Raw genomic sequence first — 23,393 nt, forward strand, 5'->3', positions numbered from 1 at the left:
CTACACATGTTGATGTTACGTAGTCCACGCTCACACCGTCTATGTCGATTGTCAAACCCCTTCGGAGTTCGGCTTAGAGTCTTGAACGCGAAGCTGAGACTTGATTTAGGGGTTGAATCCAAACATGAAATATTGATAGGGAAACCCATCACTACTCGGCGAGATCCACTCTGACCAGCATTGTGAACCTTTGTCCATTAAGAAGTCATAATGTATGTACAAGGTGGAATACATCTTTTGTCTACCGAAACGCCGTCGATCTAAGCCTCTAAGGTAATGATTTCATGGGCTTCAAAGGGCCCTTGCGAGGCGCATCCTTGGAGTCGATGCGGTACTTCAGCTTGACACCCATAGCTGCCAACTCCACGTCTAGGAACTTGAGCGCACCCGGAACAACGACAATCGTCGTGTTCTCGCCTCCGACCCACTGGTTGCCCTGGCCATCCTCCCAGATCTCTCCCTCTACCTTGGCGGCGCTCTCCGCGTCGCCGGCGTCGAGGCGGGTTGCGCAGTTTCTGCAACGCACTGTCGTGACTTGCTTCTTCTTACCCACAAAAGGTGACACGGTTGGTTGAACTGAGAGGAACGAACCACAGCTTCGGCAGATCCAGGATCGCGTGTAATCGGAACAGTTGAGCAGACGATCCTGCAGCAGGAAGGCCGTACCGTGAGCGAGCAGCGCGTCACGCTCCATCTCTCCCACACGAATACCACCACCACGCTTTCTACCCTTGATGGGCTGGCCGGTTGTCGGTACGACTGGTCCCGTCGTTCGCACTTGGTACTTGTCGTTGACCATGTGACGCAGACGCTGGTAGTAGACGACACCAACGTAAATGTCGGCGGCCAGTTCCTCTCCCGTGATACCAGAGTACATGGGCTCGTTGCCATGGTAATTGTACCCGGCCTTCATCAGCTGATGACCAAAGTAGTCACCGGCGGTGTTCTCCTCGTTGAACTTGAAGGGCGTGCAGTCTTGTGCCAATCCGTGGAGCGCGCCAGCCTTTCCAGCCAGTGACTCGACGAACATACCGATTGTCATACGAGAAGGGAAAGCGTGAGGGTTGATGATAATATCGGGTTGGATACCAGATTCTGAGAAAGGCATATCGACAGCAGGCCATTTCTGGGAAGCGACACCCTTCTGTCCGTGGCGAGAAGAGAACTTGTCACCGATGACCGGGGATCGGGGAACTCTGAGCTTGATGGAGATCGTCTGGGCAGGCTCGTTACCCGACTCGCTACCGAGCACACGTACTTCCTCGACAAATGCAGTCTCAGACTCCTTGTACTTTTCATAGTGTGTCTGTCCGTCCAGGTTGATCAGCTTGCCGCTGTAGTCTGCTGACACCGTGTGCCATGCGCAGAGTACATCTCCTTCTTGGACCATGCGTCCAACGTAGGGCAATCCGTCCTCATCAAGCAAGCCACGATAGAATCCCTTGACAAAACCGCCGGGGGCGAAACCGAAGAGCTTGGTGATATTCTTGGTGGCTCGCGTTCTCTGTTCTTCCTTCAGCGTGACCTTCTTCGTCTTGTAGATGGTACCGTGTCCGAATCCTCTTTCGTGTGCCGACTTGTTCAAAATCATGGCGTCGTCCATGTCGTAGCCAGTGTATGAGATAACCGCTACAACGGCGTTGAAGCCGTTGGGGAAGTTGTCGAATCCATAAGCGTTGTGTAGAGGCGATCGTACCACCGGTGTCTGGCCACTCTGAATTCTGTACATCTTGTTGTCCGTGCGGTGCCGAAGAGCCGTTGCCGGTGTTCCCATGGTTTGCTTACCCATCTGACATTGGTACATGTTTCTGGGGGACTGGTTGAAGTCTGAGAAGGGCGTCATGTTGGCAAGAATGGAGAGCATGTTGGTAGGAGTTTCTTCCACGTGCGTCGACTCGCCTGACACGATTTCGTTCTCAACAACGGCGATAGACATGTAGGGTTGCTCGTAAGGCCCCACAAAGTCCACCTTATCAAGAGGAAGATACTTCACGGGTCTGACCATACGCGCAGGCGCAGAAGACAAGTAGATACCAGGGTATGAACCGCCGTTTGAAGGCGGGACGTATCCAATTTCCAGTTGGAGAGGAACGCCGTGAGTGCCCTCCACCTTCCAGAAACGGAGAGTGTCTGCAATTCTGAGAGATTCGCGAGGTGTGCAGAAGCCGATGAGCTTGCCATCAAGCATGATGACAACGCTTTCATCTGTAGCCGCAGAAGACGTCTCCACAGCTCCCAACTCCGCCACAAGGCCAGGGATCTTGGAGGCGTCGACGGACTCGGTCATGATCTTACACTTGTGAGCCAGATGGTTAAGCAAACCGCAAGGCGAACCATCAGGAGTGTGTACGGGGCACAGAAAACCCCAAGACTCGGGCAACAGCTTTCGGACCGTTGTCGTCTTCAACTCGGCGAAGAAGGCACCTCTGTGAATCATTCGGAAGTGACTGATGAAACGGAGAAAGTTGAGCTTTTCCGCAACAACTGTGAAACCGGCTGTCTGTTGCAAATCAAGACCAGAAGGACTGGTCAGATTACCTGTGGAAAGGAAATATTCCAGGCCGTTTCCAAGGTTCTCATTGGCGTGTCTGAAGATATTGGCAGGGAACTCCTTGGCGAAGTCCTGCGATGTGAAGGGGGTGGCCGGGTGCTTTCTGGTCCATTCGCGGAGAGACAATCTGACAGCAGTCGACAGGAACTCTTCAAGGCGCTCCTTGATGATCATGCCGTACAGGAAACCGCCAAGAAGGACCTCCTGGTTTTGGACAGCATCAGGGTTGTCGACGGCGCAGTCGCCTGCCACGAGAGCATACAGCTTTCTGATCATGAACAACAGCATCTTGAACTTATCGTTGTCCTGCTTCTCGGTGACGTTGATGTTACCAAGGTGAACAAGAACAACCTTGCGCAAGAACTCGGTGCCGACATCGTAGTTGGACATGGTGTCGGGTACACCCATCACCACGCGGAACTTCTCTCCCAGGTAGGCTCTCGTCTCGGTCTTGCTGTAGAGTCCGTATGACTTGTAGGTTCGGAGCAGCAGCTCGACACGGTCCGTCAAGAAACTGTTCTTGGCCGACTTCGTGTTGGAGAGACCAATCAGTCCTTCGAAGATGTCGCGATCGTTTGTGTCGACGAGAGCCTTAAGGACCATCATGACCGGTACAAGGTACTCGTTCTTCTTCCAGGAGAAGCGGAACGTCATGTTTCCGTCACTCAGGTAGTGCAAAACGTTGGTCTGAGATGTCTCATCAGGTCTGACGGATCGGACGATGATACCATACGGGGTGTAGCCTTGGCCTCGGTTTTGGAAACTCGGTCGGTTGATCGCCATGGGGAAATTCCTTCGGTTGACTTGCAGCAGTCGAATAATCTTTTCGATACCGTTGACGATAAAGTAACCGCCCAGCTCTTCGGATTCCTCCTTTCTTTGCACCAACTGAGCCGGAGAGTTGCCCTCCAAGTGACATCTGTTGGACTGCCAATCCCCCATTAGCACCCCGCCGTCAGGTTTGCAATTGGTGTACAAAAGCACTTACCTTGACCATAATTGGCACCTGTCCAAGCTCGCGCACAAATTCTTTCGGATCACCACCATTGACCCTGTACTCGAAGGTGGCGGATAGCCTGCCTCGGTACGTCGAATGACGCTCTCTGCATTCGGAGGGCAGGATTTCACGATTCCTGGCGAACTTGTTGGAGGGGGGTAGCTGGGACTTTTGCAGCGCTACACTCTTGATCCGTACGGACAGGCGGTTCTTGCCTTCGAGGCCCGCCCTGTCGTCGCCATCAAGATACGTCTTTGTGCCAATATCCTCTATGCCTCGAGCGAGGAGGCTCTTGTCGTCACTTGTGAACAAGGCATTGAAGGAGTCGATGTGAGGGCTCACAGCCTCTTGCAGGGCAGGATAGGCCGTGTGATCCTTCGGGGGGTTGCGAAAAAGGTTCTCGCGACGAACGGTATTGTATTGGTGATCCCACTCGGTGCTTGTCGCTGATGGCGCCATGTTCGCTCTCTCGTTCGCTTGCCTGCGACTGCGATTGTTAGCTTAAGTCTTGACTTCTTCCTTAGTGAATAATGGCTGGCTCACGGGGGACTATGTCATGTGGATGTAGCAATATCAAGGACTGGTCTCCCTGGGCAAGACAAACGCGACAGAGACAAGGAGGGCGAAAATGTAAACTTCTTCCTACTGCACCGGGTTTCTGGATCGCAGAGGGTTGGGATGCGACAGTCGGGTCTTCGGTGAAAACAAAAAAATAATTATGGAGATTGGAGCGGAAAAAATTGCATCGTCCAATCATGGCGCGGCATCGTCGAAAGTGCAGGCCGTTATCCAAGACAGTGCGAGGACGTTGCTTTATCTGAGGTGCGGGGCCCTGATCTTGAAATGCTCGTCCGGAATGGAGGGCCCGCGTAGACGGAACCCCACTGTCGCGGGATTGTGCACCCGGGACTGAGATGCTCTCGGCGTTCCGATTATGAAAGGCGCCCGATATCCACGGAGACCGACCCACTCTTGTCCGTACGCCAGCCTCCATCTCAGACACGGCCTTGCTCTGCTTTCTTATCTTGTGGATGCCGAAGTTGATTAGTCGTAGAGAAGGGATATTGCGTGTCCTGCAGCTTTCTTGACTGTGACACCAATGGTTCGTAACCTCTAATCTGTCACGAAATTTCAGTCACATTTGACTGGACCCGGTTGGTCACTCAACGTGATGTGAACCCGACAGCTGGGAATGGCAGGCGGAAGTGGACGCGTCAATGGTTGGTGGCTGTCATCGCCCGGGTTCGCTGACGGAACTCTGCTCTATTCGTCTGATGATCGAGATGGTACATTGGGTTGGCGGCAGCGCCATGCCGCAATGAACTTGAGTGGTCATACTAAGTCGAATCAGCACAGCAAATTCTGACATAGGATTGTAGAACCCATCCATCCAGGGAAACCTTTCAGCAAGACGGAAATTTCCAGCCCGAAGTGGGATCCGTCAGGCAAGGTAAGCAACCTTCACTGGGCAGCCTAAGGTGTAACAGTTCTCCGCACTAATTGGAAGGTAGGGTAGCAGAGAGGTGAAGTGAGGTAGGTGAGGTGAGGTAAGGTCAAGTCAGGCCCGGCCTTTAGGCGTAAAGTGGTCATGCCGCACCACCGAAATCGTTGGTTCTCACCAATACTCGCGGTGGATGGGTACCCTCCCCGCCGAATCTAGATTTCGGGAGTCTCCTAAGAATGCAACTAGCAAAGGAAGACTCCTAATTAGTAGGGATTACAGCGAGCAGCTGGCGACTTGCAGCCCAATCTACACTAACTGGGGCCCGATTCACCGAGGCTAGGAGCTAAGGCATCTCCATGGACATTCTACGTGAGATAACCCCCACCGAGGTCCTCGCGATACATACTTCTCGCTCTCACTCTGTGTAAGGTAGTCCACGGTCTCCGCGACTCCGCATCCGTCATGAGATGATGACAGGGTGATGCCCGGAGGATGCATAACATATGCTGCCGCCCTTGCCTCTTGGCCTCTGCCTGTCTCACCTGCCAAGCCCCTGTCCTCTCCAGCTTTTGGTCAAGGTTCCGTACTTACGCAGTAATATCTCTCCATCTACCTCACACCTCACTAAGCACACCAAGGTAACTGAGGGCAATGAACAGTACCAACACCTACTGCTTGTGTAATGACACCACCTTAGCTCGGAAGAGAATATCGCAGACATCAATTACGATTTTCTTCTGTCCTGTAGTAGGGAGTTCTCTCGAGCCTTGGTCGTCAGATCACCCAGCCAGCTCAGCGCATTTGTTCTGCCAGACTATTCACAAACGAATGGGCAAGTTCCCTTCTTCTCCCCCGCCTACATCCTCTATTCTCATAGTCCCTTCCACGCCCACTGACAACGGGATCTAGAGAAGCGTAGAAAGTAAGGCAAGGTAGAGAAAACGGAGATTATTTCGCCTTACCTAAGGTAAGGTAGGTAAGTACCATTCCATTCCTTAGCTTAATAAGTGCCGCACCTTCCATTGGGCGTAAGACTGAAGCGACTTACTGCCTTCCTTGCCTCAACCTTCCCTCCCGTACCGGGCATACTAACCCCCAGCCGTGGAAGGTACATCTTACGGAAAAGGCTCCTGCCTTCCATGAATATAATTGGGTTGTCTGCGGCTTTTGTCGCCCGCGTGCTTGCCTGCCTGGAGAAAGAGCCCAGCCTGCCTTACGGTCCATCCCTTTCATTACCTTACCTTACTTCACCTAGTTTACGGCCATTCCCTGACCATGCGCCGTTGTTGCTAAATACTCCCGATCTGCATCCTGCTTTCCTAGCAAACTCGAGGCTTCCATCTCATTGCTTTCTGTTCATCCAGCCCGGTCCGCCTTTCACTCAGCTCGCGCCATCGAAATACCCATTTGGCTACCTCTCAAGGTCGAGCCTGCATAAATTCTTCGTCCCGCTTGCAGAACCCTACCCAACCTCCGTTGCTGGTGATCCTTCCACAAGAAAGAAAAAAAGGTAGCCACCAACAAACGCCTTTGTCGGCGAGCCGCCCGTTTCTCGCCTCGCCTCTCATCACAGTCACAACGTCATTAGACGCCCAACGTCGACGACCATTCTCCCCTCTCCTTGCACCGTCCTGCCTCGGCCCGCACGCAGTCAGCCCTCGCAGGTTGCTTGACGGGGATTGCCAGACAGATCTGGAGTTGTGCCGCCTGCAACAATCTGGGTTCTCACGCGCCCTTCATCCTTCCTCTCACCTTCCCCTTGTCGACATATCTTTCTTCATTGGGGAATCTATCTACCATCTACTCATCTACCCGCAACCCATCCACCCGCAACCCATCCACCCGCAAACGCGACCACCTGAGCAATCTTACCTTGCACACCTTACCTTACCCTGAGGCCGACTAAACAACATCCGAGGTGGAAAGCCAGCCTTCGCGCCCACCGCATCAATTCGGGGCCTCCTTTATTAGCCTTGGAAGTCTGCATGTCTTGGCCTTACTTTGGACACCACGGTTCGAATCGCTGCAACCCTTCAACCTAAGCCGGCTAAGACCGACTTGGCCCACCCATATCGGGTTCTGGTGACTTCCAGGACGTCTAGGCTATCGCGCCTCGTCGCCGTCTGCCTCTGCCTACCTTAGCCGTTCGCCCACCGGATTACAAGCACCATTAATTTCAACCATACGTCACATCCCCTTCATTTGACATTGGCATCCGGGAGCAGATCCACGAGCTTTCACACCAGGTCACGGAAGCGTACTTTAGTCAAGTCATCCACTTCTGCGAAAGAGATTCATCATAGTCGGATCGAGCGCCGTGGTATTGAACAACCGCCTCGTAGGCTGGTCCTTGTCGAAAATCACCCTTCGCCGCCGCCGCCACGTTCGCATCTCATCCCTGCTACCGCTGCCGTTGCTGTCGTCAGTGGATTGACTTCCATGCCGCTGCCGCACATAACGTACTGCAAAGGCACTCACACCCGAAATCAGGTGCACCGGCACCCGGTTGACCTACAATTTCGTCCCTGATCGCAGCCCTTTCTCGCGCCTATCGTGGAGAGATCCACATGATCCGGTAGAAGCAAACGAATGAAACCCTAGTCGTTGATCTTGTAACCGCTGCAGACCCTGTCAACGCGGTTATTCCCAGTCGTCTTTTCATCCCCAACCGCCAATTCTTGCGACTCCAAATTCGGCACTGTTCATCCTACAGCTTGTGCCCCTCCCCTCCCGACCCCGGTCCCCCGACCCCAAGCTTGAGCCGGATCCAGGGTACTCAGTCACTTCCACGACCCTCGCCATCCCGTCTTTCTCTGGTGGGGACCTACTATACCTTACCTTACCTCACAGGCTGCTCGAGGTACCTCTTCCGGCCCCAAAGGGACAGACCAGGCCAGGCCAAGCGTCACCTGCGCTCTTCTTTTCTGGTTCCCGCCCGCCGCCTGCACTGTCTGCACCTGCATCTGCGCCGCAACTTGCTCCCAGTTCCAGTGTCGTCGCCCGCCAACGAGAAACCAGCGACGCCCATCGAGCCTCTCTCTCTCTGTCTCTCCCGCCCCCATCATCGCACAGAGCAGAGCAGCAACCTGTGCCGCCATCTCCCACGTCGATGCCAGCGACATTTGATTTGCGACATTTGGTCGGTTACCACGGGTCATACGAGACATTTTTATTTCCAATTTTTAAAGGCGTCTGAGCGCATCGAATACTTAAGCATCCAAATCACAACTCCGCACCCATCCTTCATCCCTCTCCGTCTCTCACCGTATCGAACTCTCTTCCGAACGAAATAGTAATCGCCGCGCCACCGACCTTTCTCCGTTGCGCAACATCTATTGCCGTTGCGCTGTATCCGGATCCAAGATCAACACACGTTGGCGACACCTCTTTTGGCCACCTACGCATCCTATACTACCTCCTCCACACCAGCGCATCGCGCTCATTATACACCACCACCATGGCGGGGCTTTTCCGGAAAGTGTACGACTGGCTGTTGAGGACGTTCTGGTGAGTGCACTTTGCTTCCCGCGATGAACAGCGGGGGTGATTTTCAGCGATGGACGGCCCGCGCGCTCTGACCTTACCCCGCCGCGCCCACTTTGCCCTTACCCTCGATCCTCGGGGATGGTATCTTGAACTTGAGCTGACTTGCGACGACAGGGCGACAGAGATGGATGTGACGATGATCGGTCTCCAAAATGCGGGTAAGACGTCTCTGCTCCGCGTCCTCGCAGTAAGTGAATGTTTTCCTACATTGTCAAGTTTTCCTTCGCACCAAAGCCGTTCGCACGCTGACATTTACACTTGTAGGGCGGCGAGTTCACCATCGAGTAAGCGACCTCCGTTTCTTCTTCACCCCTCAGAACTGCCTACTGTACCATCTCTGGTGTAATCGGTCTCGGCTAGCGGCATCTTCGGCTAACTGATATCTTGTGTAGCTCGATCCCGACGGTCGGATTCAACATGAAGCGGGTGCAACGAGGACACGTTACACTGAAATGTTGGGATATTGGTGGCCAGCCCCGATTTCGAACGATGTGGGAAAGATACTGCCGTGGCGTCAACGCTATCGTCTTCATCGTCGATATCGCTGATATGGACTTGCTACAGCAAGCTCGGGAGGAGCTTCATGCTCTCATGGACCAAGCTTCTCTGAGAGAAATCCCACTACTTGTTTTGGGAAACAAATCGGACCTCCCGCAGAAGTTATCGGTGGACGAGCTGATCGATGCGCTTGACCTCAAGTCCATAGGCCACCGCGAGGTTTGCTGCTACGGCATCAGTGCCAAGGAGGAGACCAACTTGGACGCTGTGCTACAGTGGCTGATGAAGTGGGCGAACAGGTGATGCGTAATACTGACGCGCGTTGGATGCCTCGATCCGCCGCGTTCCCAGTTGTCCCGCCCTGCCGTTCCTTCTCGATCGTATTCCCTCTGGGCTTGCGGGCTAGTGGATTCGAAAGGGCAATACTATTACTGAAGACGAGGGGGTTTTATGCGGCATGGTGTTCGTTGTCGAGACGTCGTTGTGTCGAAATTGTCCGCCAAATCACGGATCTTCTGACGTTGTTAGTTGGTCTGCGACAGCATTAGCAGCAGTAAGCGTGCCAAGTCCCCCATGGCGTTTTCACCATGTCCCATATATCGGAGCGGGAGGGAAGGGGACTGTTTTCAAGCGATAATTTGGACGGCATGTCTGGAAGCAGGGCGCTTGCCTTTGATTTTGAAGTTAGCACGCCGGAATTTCCAGTCATTTAAAGGTCATCCAACCTAGAAATGCTGGTACGCGGCACCGCTCAAGCAAGAAATAGCAACGTAGAAAGGAGCAGAGCGGGGTATAAGTGGGTGGCCATGACGATGCTACGAAAGTAGACGAATGAATATCATGACTGATGTACGATCGCTTGATCTCCTGTCCATGTTTGATTTATATGAGGTTTTCGCTGCCACACCAAAGCTCTGCGTATATGAAGAGGGTGAGGCGCTTCACCATAAACTCGACATGAGCTGGTCTGACACACAGCACCGGCGTGTGGTGGTGTTGAGAGAGAGTGAAGTACAAGAATTGAGAGCTAGGAGAGGGGTAGACGACAGAAGAGAGAGAAACCAAAGTAGAGAAGGTGGGATGTCTCGAGAAGAAAAGTAAAGAGAGGAAAGAGAGGGGTCAAAAGAGAAAGGAAAAAGATATCAAGTTTTTTTGTCAGTCTCTATTTTCTCTCTCTTTCTCGTTCAGCAGTGGCAGTCTTGCTCTCTCTTATTGTCATTCCCTTTTGCGCAGCACACAGACCAGAGACTGCCAGCGCATCGCGCATCAATGCATCGGTTTCCATCTGCTGCTGGCGCGACGTGATTGGTCCGCCAACCGACGCTTCCGCACCCCTTTGCTGCAGGGCCCATGGGGTGAAGGACGGAGAGGAGGAGGGGTGATTTGATGCCCGTTACGCTGAGGTGCTCTCTTGTCTCTTGCGTTGTGTCTTCAATGTCTCGGAGGTTCGGGAGAGAGAGTGAGGAATGTGAAGTTGAAGACGTAAGGAAACCCGAGTAAGGTAGATTAGGCAAGTTGATTAAAGGAGAAGACGGGTTGAAAAATAAACGAGAGCTGAAACTAAAATGTGCCCTCTATTGGAAATAACGACGTATTTGGGGGAGAGGGCAAGAAAATCCCCCTCCCGCAGGACCCATTCAATGAGCGATGCCACGATGTGTTAGCCAGGGATGGCCTGGTGATGCTTGGGACGCTAGAGGTGGCAGAAGTGCCAAGCGGACAGGACAGCTTGCTTGCCATCGTCAACCCCACACTCACTAACTGGGCACCGGTTCACTCGCTCACTCTTGGTCACCTTGGCTATTTGCTTTGGATATCTGGGAAGGCAAGAATAATCTCTTGCCTTTTGATTTGACTCATTTCGCCTCACTCATCTTCTTAAATTCACAGTGAGCGAGTGAGTTAGTGTATGGCATTCGGTGAGCCCATGGCTATTGTCACGTAAGGTGAATATGGAATGTGGAACTCATGTACCCGCTGAAATACTCATTGCTCGCTCGCTCATTCGATGTAATCCAGATCACCGCAATACATCTTTATCGAGGAGCTGGAATGCCTCTCACACCATCCACAAGGCAATGCGGCACGAGCATGAGTGTTGAGAATGTATTGTACAGGGCGTTAAATTCTTCTAGTGCTCGAAAGGGCTTGCCAGGTGCCCTTCCCTTTGGATCTGCCGTCCCTCCCTCCAGGAAAAGACGACGATGCGATTCCTCCATGTAAGCAGTAACTCCATGCTAATGTGCCCAATTAAAACAAAATGGAAAATGACAAACTTGACCAAAGAAGTAAGAGACGGGAGTTCAGGACGGTCATGGGTAGTCGGTAAACCCAGCTGAAGGCCCATCCCTATTTACCATATAACCAAACTTTTCCGGCTCATCCAGCAGAATACTCGGCATATCTGTATTATTTTCGAGGCGCACAAATTGGTCAACGTCTCGGCCCCAAAGGTCTTTTCCGTTCCTAATGGCGTCCGCTATACGGTCCTTGTTTCGAAACCTCTCGCCATTCATCCACTCGTGGGAGAAGGACGACATCTTGGTGAGGAACTCATCGACAGTGGCGAAGCAGCTAGAGCAGTGCCAGCAGGCGTTCCCGAGATTCGCCTTCTCGAGGTCGTAAAGCGGCTTGAAGCCCCCGTCTCCCATTCGGAGGTTCGCCGGCAGGAGCGTGCGTGAGCCCTGGTAGTAAGTGGCTTGCGGGTGTTCCCACTCAGGTCCCGTGTGGAGGAACTGGAAACTGTAATAGTAAAACCGGCTACGCAAGGTGAGGCGACGGGGGAATTGGCACGTTCGCAGTAGCAATAGTGTCTCCGGTCGAGCAATCTCGTCAACGTCGGCGACGAGGATAACGTCCCCGTATACCGGAGCCTGCTTTCCGACGAGCCTAGGCAACACTTGGGTGTACATGGCGTTGCGCTGTAAGTCTTCGTAGTCCCACGACCTCCTCGGATTGAAATCTGACGGGAATTCGAGCTCGTGGTAGATGAGCTTGTCATGGTAAGGCTTGAACCGGTCCCAGTTCTCCTTGATCGTGAGCGGCTTGGGCCTGCCAGTAAAAGTCTTTGGAGACTCAACGATGACAAAGTAGTCAACGTAGTTGTAGGTAGAGTTCAAGCGTATTTCCATCCAGTCGAGCTCTGTGTTGACCATGAACAGGTCGTATACCTTTCGCTGGCCAGTCTCTGACTGGGGAGTGAAGACGGGGTAACCGTGGTGCTTGCAAAACTTGGCAGCAGCATCGGAGGAGTAGAAGCCATGATGGTCGCTCTTGTTACCGAAATTGAGACCGCCCTTGGGAAGCTTAAGGGACAGGTCGAGGTTCGATATGCGATGGTCGAATCTGTCAAGTGCAGGATGTTGGCTAAAGTACAAAATGAGGCAGATCGTTATCGCCAACAAGAGTTTCAGGATGACAGGAAAGCCAATGTGCCATTGAAGAACCATGGTGTCGATGGGTTAGGTGTTGACTGACAGATGGCGACCTGAGTAGGAAGGGCAGATGTTCTGGTCTTGAATTGTGGCGGCGAGGCCGTTTCGTTTCACCTCTCAAAACAAAGTCTGGTGACCGGGTTTGAGATACGGCGAATGCAGCCTCCACCCTAGGCCGGTGTTACTGGTAGAAGCGTGAAAGGAAATCCTAGCCGGAAGGCAGTGTGAGGAACACAGGCTTTGCAGAGCTGCTCAGATGAGAGCATCCGGGCCACGGATCGTTTGATGGCGGGAACAGCCTTGTCGCATATTTTCAGAACTGGGGAAGTGTGAAAACCCCAGGATACCAGGGGAAGAAACCAGTAGGTATATAAAGTGTATGAGTATTTGGAGGCTCGGACAGGCTCGAGCACCGGTGTCACCTGTGAAATATGAAGTAGCTTGAGATGCCAGAGGAAGGAGCGTGGGGGGGCGAGCTGAAGCAAAGTCAAGCAAGCACACGCGCTTTAATGAAATAAACGTTTTACACTAAGGTAGGCAGAAGTTCTGATCAAAGTGGCACACTCCAGCTGGGCGGTTTACCGGGGAAAGCCTCAGCTATGGGCAAGTTTAGGTTACCACAAAGGTAGCACTAAATAGCGCGATGGCGGGCGCTTCATAGTTCACACGAACCAAGGGAGCCCCTGAAATTGCGTTGAAGAGCAGATCGGTCGAGTTCCATTGTCGAAATTGACAGGCACATGGCGGCACCATGTCTCCTCTCAGCTCGAGGTGGATATGAGTCTCCAATGTCTTGCACTTGCAGACATATGTCCACCCGGGCTACAATTGTGCGTGTGTGGCCTGTTGTCCAGGAGTGTTTGGAGGAATGGTAAGCTTGGCCGGCACATTGAGATACCGTCCGTTCGGCCTTCCATCTTTGACGTTGATGAGTCCAGGATCAAGTGTGGGACCAATGCCGCTTGCGTTTTCTGTTCATGTAGAAACGCCGAGAAGATAACTCTATTTTATGGTAGTAGATCAGACGAGCCAGCCTGAGAGGGGGAAACTATACAATCTAAGAAAACATATACTGATGTTCCCAGCTCAAGAATCATTCTCTTAATGGCCACCAGCACTCGACTCGCCCTTGATGGGAAGTGAGCTGCAAGATGAGCGCGAGAAGGCACGAACATCCGTGGTTCCGTCGTGCGTGGGTAGTGTGAATGTAGAAGATGAGAAGCAGGGGACGTCCTGCGTGATTGGTGCCGCCAACAGGGGTGTAGCAAGAAGAAGCTTTTACCAGGCCGAGTGGGGTCTAGTCACTCCTGACCAGTGGCCCTACGCAGTCGTATGTCTCTCGAACAGGTGAAAGCGCGACAAAGATAAAAGCTGGGCATTGCTGCGCCAAGGTCAACGACGGTAGCTGTCAGCATTGTCGCGCTCCTTTTCCGACGATCAACATGGTATGGCACCGAATGTGCTGAGTAACGCCCCTACGCAAGCTGTGAGGCGCAATCCATCGTCGGCGGAACTCCACCGTCAACAACACCAGAAAAGGACTTTGATGATGGCTGCCTGTTGCGGGTATACACGATGCCGTATGCTATGGCCTAAGAAAAAATTCAAAAGTTCACGACCCCTCATATTAACCCCCCACCTACTCCTGAAAGACAACACAAGCCAAGGTGAAGCTTTCGTCTCAATACCTGGTCAAGAAAGGCCTTCAGAGCTTGGTGTGTCTGAGCAGCCACTGTCCCACCGCCCAGGTTTCAAGTTCTAGCAATGCCATCACGGGCCAAGCCCAACGGGCCCCAGCTTCGAAGCTTGCTCGATTCAAGCACCTATTGGTCTGAAACAAAAACATTCTTCACCGCTGGAGGAGGCTTAGAGCTGAGATGTCAAGACGCCAAGCTGGTGTTCCTGCGACATTTGAAATTATACCGAGTAACGACCCTTTAGGTATATTGTAGCCTTCTCCAATTTCTCTGTGAGACGCATTACCCAAACCATCGCATGTTAACTCATTACTCCAGAGCCCCCTGCGGAGATCAAGATAAGATAAGCAACATCAAAAGAGCGCTCGATGTCAAACGCCCCGGCAAGGCGATGCCGAGCCAATAGGTACATACGAGCAAAGCTACGTACGAATTACATAGTTACGTAGTCAGCACGGATAGTAAGTACTTAATTATCCGTACTGACATGAATATATGCGGAAACAGAAGCAACTTGATATACCATCTCTGAAGTAATTAAATGGTAAATTCCAGTAGCACGGATTTACACTCAGCTTTGTGGTCCATTGTTACTGTTGTTGGGCAACTGCCAAGCGTCCAAGACCATCCGTACCTCGGAACTTTCTTGTGGTGCTCCACTCATGACAACGTCGCTGGTTGTTCCACAGCGACCCCGACTCCGACCCCGGACTTGCCAGTTAACGCACCGATACTGCGTGTCTGTATGGAGAGCTTGTATACAACCGGCCCACGAAAGCATCTCGTCCCGGCCAGACCCCAGAAAAGATGAATTTGGCAAGGAGAACGAGTAAGTCTAATCCTGCTCAGAAAACAGCTTCATGGTACCAGACACCTCGCTGTTCAATGCCAAAGCACTAGAAATCACTCAAATAAGAGCATCCTACCTTCTTGAAGCTCTTGAAGCCAGGCCGGAACACTAACCAATCGATCACCCACAGTTCCATTCGCCTTGCGCGCGGCATTGAGGCGATCTCATAACCAGCCAACCCCGCAGCTGTCAACGGCCTTCAACGCCCTCACCCGCCACACGCTTCCAGGCTTTGCCGCATCCATCCACACATCATCTCCCCGACCAATTTCAGGAGCCATGTCCCCATCTGCTGTCAGTAACACGAGCAATGGCACTGCTGGTGCCCCTAAGCAGAATGCTTGGGCTGGTCATCTCGGGGCCGCTGGCTTCGACCTAAGAAGTAAGTAAGGACGTCGGCTTAATCAAAGATTGGTAAAGTAACCGTAATTACAAGGCGATACTATGACCACTCCGACGGCTTCGATGCTTGCTGCCATTCAAAATTGCAGTTTGCTAGACGATGTTTTCGTGGAAGACCCCACAACGATGGAACTCGAATCTCACGTCGCAGCTCTTGCTGGCAAGGAGGCCGCTCTCTTGGTTCTCTCCGGGACCATGGGGAACCAAGTAGCGCTCCGAGCCCTCCTCACGCAACCTCCATACAGCGTCTTGAGTGACCATCGCTCACATATTATCAAGTATGAGGCTGGCGGGTTCGTGCATCCCCCTTTAGCTCCCGTACCGTGCGACATCTACTGATTGGTATTCGTCAGCGTTGCTTCGCTTTGTGGCGCCATGATACAGCCCGTGGTACCACGTAATGGAGCCTACCTGACACTAGAGGACATTGAGGCCCATGCTGCTCTCGATGACGATGTCCATACCTGTCCTACCAGGGTCATAAGCTTGGAAAACACCCTCGGCGGCGTGGTGACCCCCTTGGCCGAGGTCAAGAGGATCGCAGAGTTTGCACGGAAGAACAACCTTAAGCTTCATTGCGATGGGGCCAGAATGTGGGAGGCTGTTGCCTCTGGAGCCGGTAGTCTCTCCGAATACTGCTCACTATTCGACACGGTCAGCTTGTGCTTCTCAAAGGGTCTCGGTGCTCCGATTGGAAGCATCGTTGTGGGCGACGCAGCGCAAATCAAGCACGCCCGCTGGGTGCGCAAGTCTATCGGCGGTGGTCTCCGGCAGTCTGGAGTGGTAGCAGCTCCTGCTAGGATTGCCGTTGACGAGACGTTCGGAAAGGGGCCCAATGGCGAGGGTGGTCTTTTGAAGTCGTCTCATGAGACCGCAAAGAGAATCGGGGAACTCTGGACTAGTCTCGGTGGCAAGCTTACCCTTCCGGTCGACACCAACATGTGCTGGCTTGATTTAGATGCTGCTGGGTGCAGCACCCAGGACTTCATCGCGTTTGGGGCGGAATTGGGACTGAAGCTCATTGGCAACAGATTGGTTATCCATTATCAAATTGCCCAGAACCAAGACAGGGTTCTGCCTAAGCTAGAGCAAGTCTTTCGGCGAGCTCTGGAGGGCGGTAGTCAGACAACAGGAGGGGAGAAGGGCCCAACGAACATGTACCAGCCGCGTTAAGATTGAACGTGGTTTCTTGGGTTTTCTTGGACTTGATATTCCTCATACGATGCCAACTTCAATCAACGATGTTACGTCTCTATGCTCTAATCATCTGAGGCTGTCACAGCTTCGGCCTTCGTGTCAGTTGACTATGACCCGAATTGCGTGAAGAAAGTAAGCCTTGCTGGCTGACCTTTCAGGGTTCTACTTAGGGCAGCTGATGTAAGACGAGCGACCCTTGCTTCATCCCTGTCGTCTCAACAAGTCAATCATTGTGAAAGACAGGGCAACCGTCCAAAATATTATGTATGGCGAGCAAAACCAGACATCAAGCTTGAGGTCTGCAACCAAACTTTGGTGTGCAAAATATCGAAAACGAAATCTATCATTCAGGGTGGCCCATGATCAAGCCACTTGGCATATGTCATTCTCATGAATAATATTTCCTACGCGCCGTCGGCCTTGACACGAGAACTCCGTTGCCGATTGCAGGTTCTGAAAGAGGTGTATACACATTCAAGTGCGGTAAATGAAGATGGCTCTGGCGCGAAGTGAAATTCAACCGTAATCAAGGTTGCTGCGGCGCGCTGCACGAACGTAGATCAGCTTTGCAGGCGTTTGTACATGCAATGCCGGCTTGAAGTGCCGATGAGTAAAATGACTGAGAAGTCAAATGTAACATATCATCGAGAATAAAGTACCTACATATTGATAGGGAGTTGGAATAGGACAGCCCCAGTGGTCGTTGGCCAATATTTAATATCAATGTGGTCAACCCTCATCCCTCAAGATGCCTTCAACTCTCGAAAGCGAGTGGTTGTCGTAAATCAACTTGTGGGAGTTTCAAGACCGATGGGAACGGGATTTCCTACGATTACACGTCAACAGATGTAACAAAATATTGGGTTTCTCCCACACCACCTGAGAATCTCGCTTTCGCTCCTCTCCAGGCACAAAAGCTACACAAGGAGGTAGACCCTTGGGCAAAAAAGTTGAAAGTACGGAGTACATCGCTGGCAATCGTTTTGTTGCACGTGGGGAAGCATCACTCGCACATCGCCTGCGCCTCCGTGTCTCGACGATGGGCAGACAGCAGGAGAAGAAGAAAGAACATGCAAACGCGGAATATTGAAGACCTCGAGGGTTACTCCAACGCCGCTGACATAGTTGTGTGGACAAACGTCCAGGTGGTAGGTATCTGTATTCGAATGCATCAAGACAACGTTCGGAGCAATTTCCGGAGGAGTGTGGGGAAAGCTGTATTCGGGACCGCCGAGCTTCTCCGCAGAGCCCGGCTCATTTGTCCAATAACAATTACCGCATGGTCTGGCGAGCACCGAACAAAGCCTTTAATACCCCGCCAAACAGGCATTCTTACCGCAATTCCCAAGACAAGACTAATACCAAGTTCGCAAGATCCCACGGTCATCCTTGCTGACGTCACAATACCTGTCGGTCCAAGTGGGATGACATACGATGCTCGTCACCCATACTTTCCGCCTACCCTTGCACCAATACGCCTAGCCTGGTGGCACATCATGCTCATGGACGTTTCTGGAGCTAGAAGCTTCTCCCAGAGCTGAGAGGAAACAAAACAGGCGGCCAATCGGTGCTATGACGCTCGTACCGCGGCTCTACCACGGCTCCCCAAAGGACTGGATCATGCGGGGAAAGCTGCACGTCGTCTGCAAGCAGGACCGGCGAAGCCAGCCAGCCAGCCAGCTTCATTTCTCGGTGTCTGTCTCTCTGCCTTGCTCGACGTGACAGCGCCCTTGTCTCGATTGGTAAAAGTTGCGTGTTGTGGCGTCCAACGTGTCGTCTGCCATGCTGCGAACCCAAGATGCCTGCGATGGCGCAGAATTGACTCGGACCCAGCATATTCCAAGCCCAACGGCGCCGAACAACGGTAACCTTCTGCTCGGCCGCCCACGTAAACCCGCAGGAAACGAAGGAGTTTTCAAAATTGTGTTGGTCATTATGTCTAACATCCTGGGAAAGCCTATGTACATACATTTGGGTTCACTGCCCCCTGGTACCGGCCCGGGTCTGCCCTGGCCTTGCTGCGGTACTTGCCCATCTCAGGCGACCGACGATCCCTCCTGGCGACGAACCCGTCCAAGCTTCCCCTCCCGACCTAAGGCAAGTGAAGCTACAGCCGATCCTGGTGGGTAGCCTGGCAGCTTCCCATATGCATAACGTGCTTCCCTCTGTGCCCATTTATACCTGGTCGTAAGCCACTTCATCCGAAGTGAACACCTCGTCTGCGTCCCTGGATCTACCCGTTCAATAATACTACCATTGTGTATATACTAGCTCCTCCGAGAGCTCAATTGAACGCCATGGTCAACTTTGCGCTGGCCCTCGCAGCTGTAGCTGTCTTGCCTCGGACAGCTCAGGCTTTGTATGAGAATGGGTCTGTTGTCGCTCCTTGCGACTCGCCCATTTACTGCCATGGCGACATCTTGAAAGAAGTTGAACTGGCAAGACCGTTCTCAGACTCCAAGACATTTGTAGACATGTGAGTGCCCATTGACACCACCATGTGACCAAAATTCGACCTAGGCTCTCTACTGACATTCATCCCTACTCGAAAGGCCTGCAATCAAGTCCCTGGAAGAGATACAAGCAGCATTCAACAATCTGTCGAAACCTTTGAGTAATAATACTGCACTCAATGACTTCCTACGCGCCAATTTCGCCGCAGCAGGTGGTGAACTCAAGGAAGTACCCAAGGACCAATTGAAGACGGACCCAAAGTTTCTCGACAAGATCAACGATACAGTGATCAAGGAATTCTCTCAGAAGGTCATTGCCATCTGGCCGGACTTGACCCGCACCTACGCTGGCTCTGCAAGCAACTGCACAACATGTCCAAACAGCTTCATCCCAGTCAACCACACCTTTGTGGTTGCCGGAGGCCGATTCCGCGAGCCTTACTATTGGGACTCTTTCTGTAAGAACACACTACTAAAGTTCATGTTCGTAGGGCGAGTTGTCAACTGACTTTCAATGTCATGTAGGGATTCTTGAGGGTCTCTTACGCACGGGTGGCGCTTTCACTGAGATCTCCAAGAATGTCATCGAAAACTTCTTGGATCTCGTGGAAAAACTCGGGTTTGTGCCCAATGGCGCTCGAATCTACTATCTGAACCGTTCACAGCCGCCATTGCTGGCACAGATGGTGCGCCTCTATGTCGAGTATACAAGCGACCGGAGCATACTAGAACGCGCAATCCCTCTCCTCATCAAGGAGCATGAATTCTGGATGACAAACAGAACTGTTGAAGTCAACAAAAACGGGACTACATACACTCTGAATCAGTCAGTAAAATATCAAGACCTTCAAACTTAGTAGCTTGTAGCTAACATCAAGGATCAGATACAACGTCACCAACACACAACCAAGACCCGAATCATACAGAGAAGACTACGTCACTGCTTCGAACGCTTCCTACTACTCAACCAACGGAATCATTTACCCCGAGGTCGAGAAATTGAACGACACCGAAAAGGCCCGTGTGTATGCCAATCTTGCGTCCGGTGCAGAGAGTGGCTGGGACTACAGCTCACGATGGCTTTCTCGACCTGCAGATGCGGCGAGGGACGTCTACTTCCCTCTCCGATCTCTCAACGTTCTGGAGACTGTCCCTGTGGAGCTGAACTCCATCTTGTACTGGAATGAGATGACCATTGCTGCGCTATTCAACTCCACAAACAACGGCACGGGAGCAGTGGCTTGGACTGAACTTGCCACCAAACGAAGTCAAGCTATGTACGATTTGATGTGGAACTCGACCCTTTCAAGCTACTTTGACTACAACGTGACATCAGGAGGGCAGAATATCTACATTCCGAAAGATGATGATGCCAGCACTCTTGAAACGAACACCGCCGAAGCAGAACAACAAGTTCTCTTTTCGGTTTCCCAATTCTACCCGTTCTGGACAGGAGCGGCACCCTCTCACCTCAAGAACAACCCTTACGCGGTAAAGCAAGCCTACCAGCGTGTTGAGAAGTATCTAGACATCAAGAAGGGCGGTATCCCCGCCACAAACCTCAAGACAGGTCAACAGTGGGATCAGCCCAACGTCTGGCCGCCCTTGATGCACGTTCTTATGGAAGGTCTCCGCAGGACACCTGCGACCTTTGGAGAGTCGGATCCCGCCTGGCGTGATGTCCAGAGTCTCGCCCTCCGCCTCGGGCAACGGTACCTGGACTCTACCTTTTGCACGTGGTACGCTACGGGGGGTTCAACCAGCGAGACTCCTCAGCTCCAGGGCTTGACCGCCCAGAGCGTCGGAACCATGTTTGAGAAGTACGGCGATAACTCAACCAACGTTGCGGGTGGCGGTGGAGAATATGAAGTGGTTGAAGGATTCGGCTGGACGAACGGTGTTCTCCTCTGGGCCGTTGATGTGTTTGGAAATGACTTGAAGCGGCCCGACTGCGGGAACATCACCGCAGCCAACGTGCATCCCGCTAAGAGAAGTTTGCCTCAACGCGCGGTAGAATTAGATTCCTACGATGCTTCATGGATCAAGAAGTTTGGTAGACGCGCTGAAGAGGCCGCAAGGAGGGTGTAGAGTCGAAAATGAACTGATCTGCGATGACAATATTCTGTTAGTGTATCGCGATAGTATCACAGTGTTGAGGCTGTCCAAATGGGGATGCCGGTATGCTTTAGGAGCGCCATCAGGCTAATAATATCTTCACGACGTTTACGTAGACTCACTCTTTGAGATGTTGATCGCAGTGCTCTCTACCTGGCGTTGACGCAACCAAATGTTTGCCGACGACGTGGTAGGTGAGCTAGCCCATGGTGTAGACCTCTTCGACTTGAGTCAAGATCCACCTGAAATTGCTCTCATAGATGAAGCCGAATGGTAGAAAAAAGTCTGGCCCTAAGCTGCCTCCAGTTTCTGTCAGTCGTCTTCGATGTTTGCTGACCTGCTGCGCAGGTGCCCGAGCTTGAGACTTTTACCGAAGTATACAAAGCGCCCAACCATGACCCGATATTTCATGGAACCGGATGATATATCAAAAACCACCTGATCCGCTTCATGTCGTGAAGATAAGAGTTGAAGCTGCTCTCACACATGGAAGCTGGCTTGCTTGTTATGATGGGCCAGCTCTTGCCAGATGGTGACAGCTGGGGACTTGGACAGGTAAGTAATCCGGGGGTAGTCTGTGCGCCTTCCAGGTTGATGACGGCTCGAACGAACCGGGAGTTGCCTGAGGTGCTTGCCAGCTGCCGCCGCGGGCACACTCCAAAGCCGAGAGCACCGGCCAACACCATTTTTTGAGCTCCGCCAGACGAACCGTGACGTTGAATACTGATCTGACAAAGCTCCACCATCTGCTTTCCTATTCCGAAGCTCCAGCAACCCACAGTCAATCGACCGCAAAACAGCACCGATCGAAGCTCCCTTGCCTCGAGCTGAATATCCATCGAACCGACGCGCCGCGCCCACGCCCGAACTTAATCATGTCTGGAGGAAGAAATCCCATGGAGGAGGCCTACGAGCGCTTCAGGGCCGTCGCTCAACAGCAGCAGAAGCGCGGCGGCTTCGGCGGTGGCGGCATGCCCGGCGGCCCTCGCGGCGCTGGCATGGGACTTGCCGGTCTGGTTCTTTTGGGAGGTGCTGCCTTCGTGGCCCAGAATGCGCTATTCAACGTCGATGGTGGTCACAGAGCGATCAAGTACCGGAGGACAACGGGTGTGAGCAAGGAGATCTACAGCGAAGGTAGGCAGCACCCCTCCACACCATTTGAGGAGGCACCGTTCCCCTTGATATTGGTAATGAAAACGTGCTGACAGTTTTTCTCTTCTCAGGAACCCACTTGATCATCCCCTGGTTCGAGACCCCCGTCACCTACGATGTTCGCGCGAAGCCCAGAAACGTCGCCTCTCTCACCGGAACCAAGGACTTACAGATGGTCAACATCACCTGCCGTGTTCTTTCCAGGCCTGATGTTAAGGCCCTGCCTCAGATCTACCGCACTCTTGGCACAGACTACGACGAGAGAGTGCTTCCATCCATCGTCAATGAGGTTCTGAAGAGCGTTGTTGCTCAATTCAACGCTTCCCAACTCATTACCCAGAGAGAGATGGTTGCCAAGTTGGTTCGCGAGAACCTCTCCCGCCGTGCTGCACGGTTTAATATTCTGCTGGACGATGTGTCCCTGACGGTATGTAAACGACACTCCAATGAAACCCCCATGATGCCTTGCTAACTATTTGCCATAGCACCTTGCCTTTTCCCCGGAATTCACAGCTGCCGTTGAGGCGAAGCAGGTTGCCCAGCAAGAAGCTCAGCGCGCGGCGTTCGTTGTCGACAAGGCTCGCCAGGAGAAGCAGGCCATGGTTGTCAAGGCCCAGGGTGAGGCTCGCTCTGCTGAGCTGATTGGAGATGCCATCAAGAAGAGCAAGGCCTACGTCGAGCTGAAGAAGATTGAGAACGCGCGCGCCATTGCTCAACAGATGCAGGAGTCCGGCAGCAAGAACCGTTTGTTGCTTGACTCTGAGGGCCTGGGCCTGAACGTGTTCGATGATAGCGAGAAGAAATAAGGCATCGGCATTTGGGCGCGGATTCTCCACACTGTACTCTTACAACATCGAAAACTGGCATGGACTTGTATAATAATGAAAAATATCGCCTCTGAGAGCTTCGAGAACACTTCATCTGCAAACGTAGGAGGCTCGAAAGGGTTGGTGGAAAATCCATCCATGTACAACAAACAGAACCGCTTCAGTAATTCTGGTACAGCACAATAGAAAATTCCACACCGTGAATGTCCCTCGTTACGTTGCTCATCTGT

The 23,393-nt window shown here is 52.5% G+C and overlaps 7 protein-coding genes across 7 annotated transcripts; 5 read left to right on the top strand and 2 right to left on the bottom strand.

Annotated features, from left to right (window-relative positions):
- Positions 1 to 268: 268 nt before the first annotated feature.
- On the bottom strand, positions 269 to 4,106 carry CTAM01_04674 (DNA-directed RNA polymerase I subunit RPA2; the record flags this gene model as incomplete). Its single annotated transcript, XM_060520704.1, has 3 exons — positions 269 to 3,478; positions 3,540 to 4,035; positions 4,099 to 4,106. 3 exons carry the CDS (start codon positions 4,104 to 4,106, stop codon positions 269 to 271), a joined length of 3,714 nt encoding a protein of 1,237 aa, XP_060384658.1.
- Positions 4,107 to 5,473: 1,367 nt separating this feature from the next.
- Positions 5,474 to 5,901, top strand: CTAM01_04675 (uncharacterized protein; the record flags this gene model as incomplete). The annotated part of the gene is made up of 2 exons (XM_060520705.1): positions 5,474 to 5,586; positions 5,652 to 5,901. 2 exons carry the CDS (start codon positions 5,474 to 5,476, stop codon positions 5,899 to 5,901), a joined length of 363 nt encoding a protein of 120 aa, XP_060384659.1.
- Positions 5,902 to 8,449: 2,548 nt separating this feature from the next.
- Positions 8,450 to 9,339, top strand: CTAM01_04676 (ADP-ribosylation factor family protein; the record flags this gene model as incomplete). The annotated part of the gene is made up of 4 exons (XM_060520706.1): positions 8,450 to 8,499; positions 8,653 to 8,725; positions 8,803 to 8,822; positions 8,931 to 9,339. 4 exons carry the CDS (start codon positions 8,450 to 8,452, stop codon positions 9,337 to 9,339), a joined length of 552 nt encoding a protein of 183 aa, XP_060384660.1.
- A 2,009-nt stretch (positions 9,340 to 11,348) lies between these two features.
- On the bottom strand, positions 11,349 to 12,485 carry CTAM01_04677 (glycosyltransferase family 17; the record flags this gene model as incomplete). The annotated part of the gene is made up of 1 exon (XM_060520707.1): positions 11,349 to 12,485. The coding sequence occupies one exon, from the start codon at positions 12,483 to 12,485 to the stop codon at positions 11,349 to 11,351; it is 1,137 nt and encodes a 378-aa protein (XP_060384661.1).
- A 2,489-nt stretch (positions 12,486 to 14,974) lies between these two features.
- On the top strand, positions 14,975 to 16,592 carry CTAM01_04678 (beta-eliminating lyase; the record flags this gene model as incomplete). The annotated part of the gene is made up of 4 exons (XM_060520708.1): positions 14,975 to 14,996; positions 15,148 to 15,399; positions 15,454 to 15,712; positions 15,773 to 16,592. The coding sequence occupies 4 exons, from the start codon at positions 14,975 to 14,977 to the stop codon at positions 16,590 to 16,592; spliced, it is 1,353 nt and encodes a 450-aa protein (XP_060384662.1).
- A 2,321-nt stretch (positions 16,593 to 18,913) lies between these two features.
- On the top strand, positions 18,914 to 21,157 carry CTAM01_04679 (trehalase; the record flags this gene model as incomplete). The annotated part of the gene is made up of 4 exons (XM_060520709.1): positions 18,914 to 19,092; positions 19,169 to 19,527; positions 19,595 to 19,895; positions 19,954 to 21,157. 4 exons carry the CDS (start codon positions 18,914 to 18,916, stop codon positions 21,155 to 21,157), a joined length of 2,043 nt encoding a protein of 680 aa, XP_060384663.1.
- A 902-nt stretch (positions 21,158 to 22,059) lies between these two features.
- CTAM01_04680 (SPFH domain/Band 7 family protein) lies at positions 22,060 to 23,142 on the top strand (the record flags this gene model as incomplete). The annotated part of the gene is made up of 3 exons (XM_060520710.1): positions 22,060 to 22,318; positions 22,408 to 22,763; positions 22,822 to 23,142. 3 exons carry the CDS (start codon positions 22,060 to 22,062, stop codon positions 23,140 to 23,142), a joined length of 936 nt encoding a protein of 311 aa, XP_060384664.1.
- Between the last annotated feature and the right edge of the window lie 251 nt (positions 23,143 to 23,393).

The sequence above is a fragment of the Colletotrichum tamarilloi genome (assembly GCF_030869305.1).
Source record: "Colletotrichum tamarilloi strain Tom-12 chromosome Unknown Scaffold_11.1, whole genome shotgun sequence".
Classification (NCBI taxonomy): Eukaryota; Fungi; Ascomycota; class Sordariomycetes; order Glomerellales; family Glomerellaceae; genus Colletotrichum; species Colletotrichum tamarilloi.